The 4,020-nt window shown below is 32.5% G+C and overlaps 1 protein-coding gene across 1 annotated transcript; it reads left to right on the top strand.

The window, feature by feature from the left end:
• The first annotated feature begins 1,671 nt into the window (after positions 1-1,671).
• Positions 1,672-3,654, top strand: LOC131050294 (GDSL esterase/lipase At2g42990). The gene is made up of 5 exons (XM_057984496.2): positions 1,672-2,031; positions 2,365-2,495; positions 2,645-2,878; positions 2,969-3,227; positions 3,335-3,654. The coding sequence occupies exons 1-5, from the start codon at positions 1,764-1,766 to the stop codon at positions 3,526-3,528; spliced, it is 1,086 nt and encodes a 361-aa protein (XP_057840479.2). The 5' UTR covers positions 1,672-1,763; the 3' UTR covers positions 3,529-3,654.
• Positions 3,655-4,020: the final 366 nt, after the last annotated feature.

The following is a 4,020-nucleotide window of genomic DNA, read 5'->3' as shown; positions in this document are numbered from 1 at the left end:
TCTTATTTGTCTATATGTGTCCTTTGTGTATCATTGGATGTTGGCTTTGTTAACCTAGTTTGCTTGTGTTGTGTGGGGCCTTGTGTCTATCTCCAGAGCACTGTGGGGTGGACCTAAGGGTTCCACATGGTCGGGAGGTTGTTCCCTACCTCCATTGGGGACCGGTGGACATGTTTGTGTGCGTCAAATGGCCTTGTACATTCTTTCCAGTATCTTACATTTCATGATGCAGATGATCCAATTAATGTATTAGTAGATGCTATGTATTTTGGAATCATTGTAATTGTATAATTATTATAGTATTTGAACACTCCCGTAGGGAGATTGATGTAATTTGATGTAATCAAATAAATGCAATTCCAGTTTAGTGTTAAGTGGTTTGGTGTTGGTATCAACCACTCTTATGTGATTGGATGTATCGTCATATCTTATGCAAAGGTTATCGTAGGAACACTTAGTTTCGTCTTTAAAATGAACCTAATGATATATATGTATATTCTTGCATTATGTAATGTTATGATATTTCATTGTGGGGTTATATTCTTGGATGTTGTTAGAGTGTTGCTTAGGTAGTGACGTTAGGGAACCCGCAAGAGGACTCAGTTAGGTGAATATTTATCTTCCACTTGTAGAAGTTATATATTAAATTCCTTAATGAGTTCAAATTAGTAATGTAATTTTCTTAAAAGAATATTGATATGTTTGTTCTGTTAATTAGTTGTTGTCCTCTGGGGTTCCTTAGCGGTGCATTGCAATCTTCTAGTTCCATGCTCCAGCCAAAAGCAATTTCTAGTCTTTGCTTTCCCTTTTTCTTTATTGGCTTGTCTCCCTTCTTGTGAGACATGTTTTGTTCGCCTTTCTAGCTTATTTATATTTGATTCCGAGCCATTCCCGTATACTCTAATTCATAGCTTCAATCAAAAGCATTTACCTCAATCAAAACTAATACTACTCATCAATATCTAAAAAATAAGTAAAAACCATTTATATAATAAAATGATATTTTTAATATTAAAAATATATATAATATTTAAATCTAAAATCTAAAAACCAATTTTTTATAAAATAAACACTTACTCTTTTCTATATTTTCAATAAATAAGTGATATTTTCAATCACACTTTATAATATCACATCAATGTCAAATAGAAGAGTCAATATAACACGTTAACAGCGACATATTCTTTATTATTTTTATAATCTCAAATAAATTATGTTTCCATAACTATAAACTATAAAATTGTGTGTGGATTATATATATATATATATATATAATGGTTGAAAAGGAATTGTGAGAATGTGAGTGAGAGTGATATTTGGTATTATTAAAGTTATGAAATCCAACGAACGAAGAGGTGGATGAGTGACTAATAAAGGCCCAACTGCAATCTCCATCCAATTTAAGAAAGACTTTCTGTCACTTCAATGGTTTATATTCATATTGGTAGAGATTCTCTCGGTGCAAAATTTATATCGGTCAAAATAATACTTCACCCAAATTAGTTGTTGTGGCCTGCACACACAAAGATTCATGACCCACATTTTGATATCTACGTGGAGCATCCATGTCCACAACCTCCTCCGTGCTCACTTAAATTTGTCACCCACTCCACTATTAATTTCCACCACGCTGTTAAATGACAAAGCATACAAAATGAAGCCTTGTGAGTTGAAATTTTATACTACTGTTCACGGATTGTTCATCTTTCAGGGCTTCCATTGAACTGATAGTTTACCTCAAAAGGAGTTAAATTAAAGTAGTAATGAAGTCAAGAGCGGAATCTCCTGTCTTGAGTTCTCTATTTTTAAGTTTGATCATCATAATAGCTCAGAAATGTGAATACATTTTATTAGTCGGAGGACAGAAAGTGCCTGCTATATTTTTGTTTGGAGACTCCTATGGAGATACAGGGAATAATGGTTTTATTGGTACGACAAGTACAGGAAATTTTCCCCCATATGGAAGAGATTTCAAAGATCACATTCCCACAGGAAGGGTATCAAATGGAAAGCTCATGTCTGACTACTTTGGTAACTTAGATGTGCCATACCACCATGCTTTTTCTTATAATTTTGCCAATAAATTTGAAAGTTGTAGCTATTTTATGTTGCTATTCTATGTTTGTTGGTATGTTTTAGTTAAGTTTATATTATTTTTTCTTAAATTTAAATATTGGATAAACATTTGAATGTGATCGATGACGCTGACATTGTCTTGGAGAAGAGAAACAATTTGGTCTTACAGTTTTTAAAGTAGAATTCACTATTATTGATTGCACGATTGTTGTTTGTTTGGTTTGGATTGTTTTTCCTTCACCCATTTTCAAATCTCATGATATTTATAATTCTGCCATTTCATCACAGCTGAAGGACTTGGAATTAAGGAACTATTGCCTCCATATTTGGACCCAACCCTCAAGGCCCAAGACTTGCTAACTGGTGCCTGTTTTTCATCTTCTGGCACAGGCCTAGACAATCTCACTGCCCATATATTGGTAGGCAGACATTACATATAATCTTGTGAAACTTTTCACAGGACCTTAATACATTTCTAGTGCAATGGATCATCTGCAGCTAATGTGTGTATCTTGTTAGCTTTTTCCTAGTACATTCTTATAAGATTCATTTGTATACATGAATGCAGAATGTGATACCAGTTTGGAAACAAATAGAGTATTTTAAAGAGTATAGAAATAAAATAGCAGGATTGGTGGGAGAAGAAGAGGCCGCCACCATAATCAGAAATGCAATATTTTTCTTTTCAATAGGCACCAATGACTTCATTGTCAACTACTTCTTAGTCTCACCTCGTCGACTTCAATTCACTGTTCAAGAGTATACAGATTTACTCTTGAATACATACACAGATTATATCAAGGCATGGTTATAACTTGTCTCTACTCTTTGAATTTTGTAGTGTCAAATAATAATTGCAGTGAATTCTGATTTGTGGGTCTGAATCTTGCAGGAATTATACAATCTGGGTGCCACTAAAATTGCTTTGATTAATGTTCCACCATTGGGATGTCTGCCAACAGAGAGAACTGTTACAAGCCTTCGGAACAAGGGAGCATGTGACCAGGAGGTAAACCAGGCTGCAGATGGATTCAATTCAGGAATAAATGCCATGATTGAAGGACTCAGACCTGGTTTTCCTAGCCTTCAAATTATTTCTCTCGATTACCACAGTCTGATTTCCGACTTCATTGCAAATCCTAGCAAATACGGTATTTTACATTCTCTTGATTGATAACAATACAAATGTTTTTCTATATTCTATATTAAAATATGGGTAGAATCATGTCTAATCTTGTAATGTTATATTGCATGTCAGATTTGGAGGTGATTGATAAGGGTTGCTGTGGGACAGGCAGGATAGAAGTTGGCTTCTTGTGCAATGAATTCACTCCCTTCACATGCCCTGATGCTTCCACATATCTATTCTTTGATTCCGTCCACCTTACTCAGAAGGCATATCAATTCATTTCTAATGTATTTCTAACCAGAGATATTCCTCAACTTCTTTAAACTTGATTATGATTTTATTTACAGTTGCATATAATATGCTGCAAAGGTTATCCATGGAAACTTTAAAATTTTGTTTTAATAAGGAGAACCATGAACATGAATTTCTATTATCATAATTGCATGAAATTTGTTTTAATTATATATATATATATATAAAAAAAAAAAATTATAAATTTTTTATTTATAATAATGTAAATAATCACATTGAGGCATATTACATTCATATATGCATGCAAAAAAATGTCCTTTAATAAAAATTAGAAGCATTATTTTAAATACATAATATAATAAAATAGTGGTATAATAATAAATTAAAAATAATATTACTAATTGTGGGGATTAAAAGTATACCTTACATAAAATCCATTTTTTTTCAAGCATAAGGATAAGAACAAATATAAAATAAAAATATAATGATAGGATAATATAATAATAATCTAGTCTTAATAGATTTTTGCCTTTGATCAAGAGTTCAATAGAAATATAGAAATA

This window comes from Cryptomeria japonica, chromosome 1 (genome assembly GCF_030272615.1).
Source record: "Cryptomeria japonica chromosome 1, Sugi_1.0, whole genome shotgun sequence".
NCBI classification, from domain to species: Eukaryota; Viridiplantae; Streptophyta; class Pinopsida; order Cupressales; family Cupressaceae; genus Cryptomeria; species Cryptomeria japonica.
Note: the sequence above shows the minus strand (reverse complement) of the source record. Positions and strands in the feature narration are given on the sequence as shown.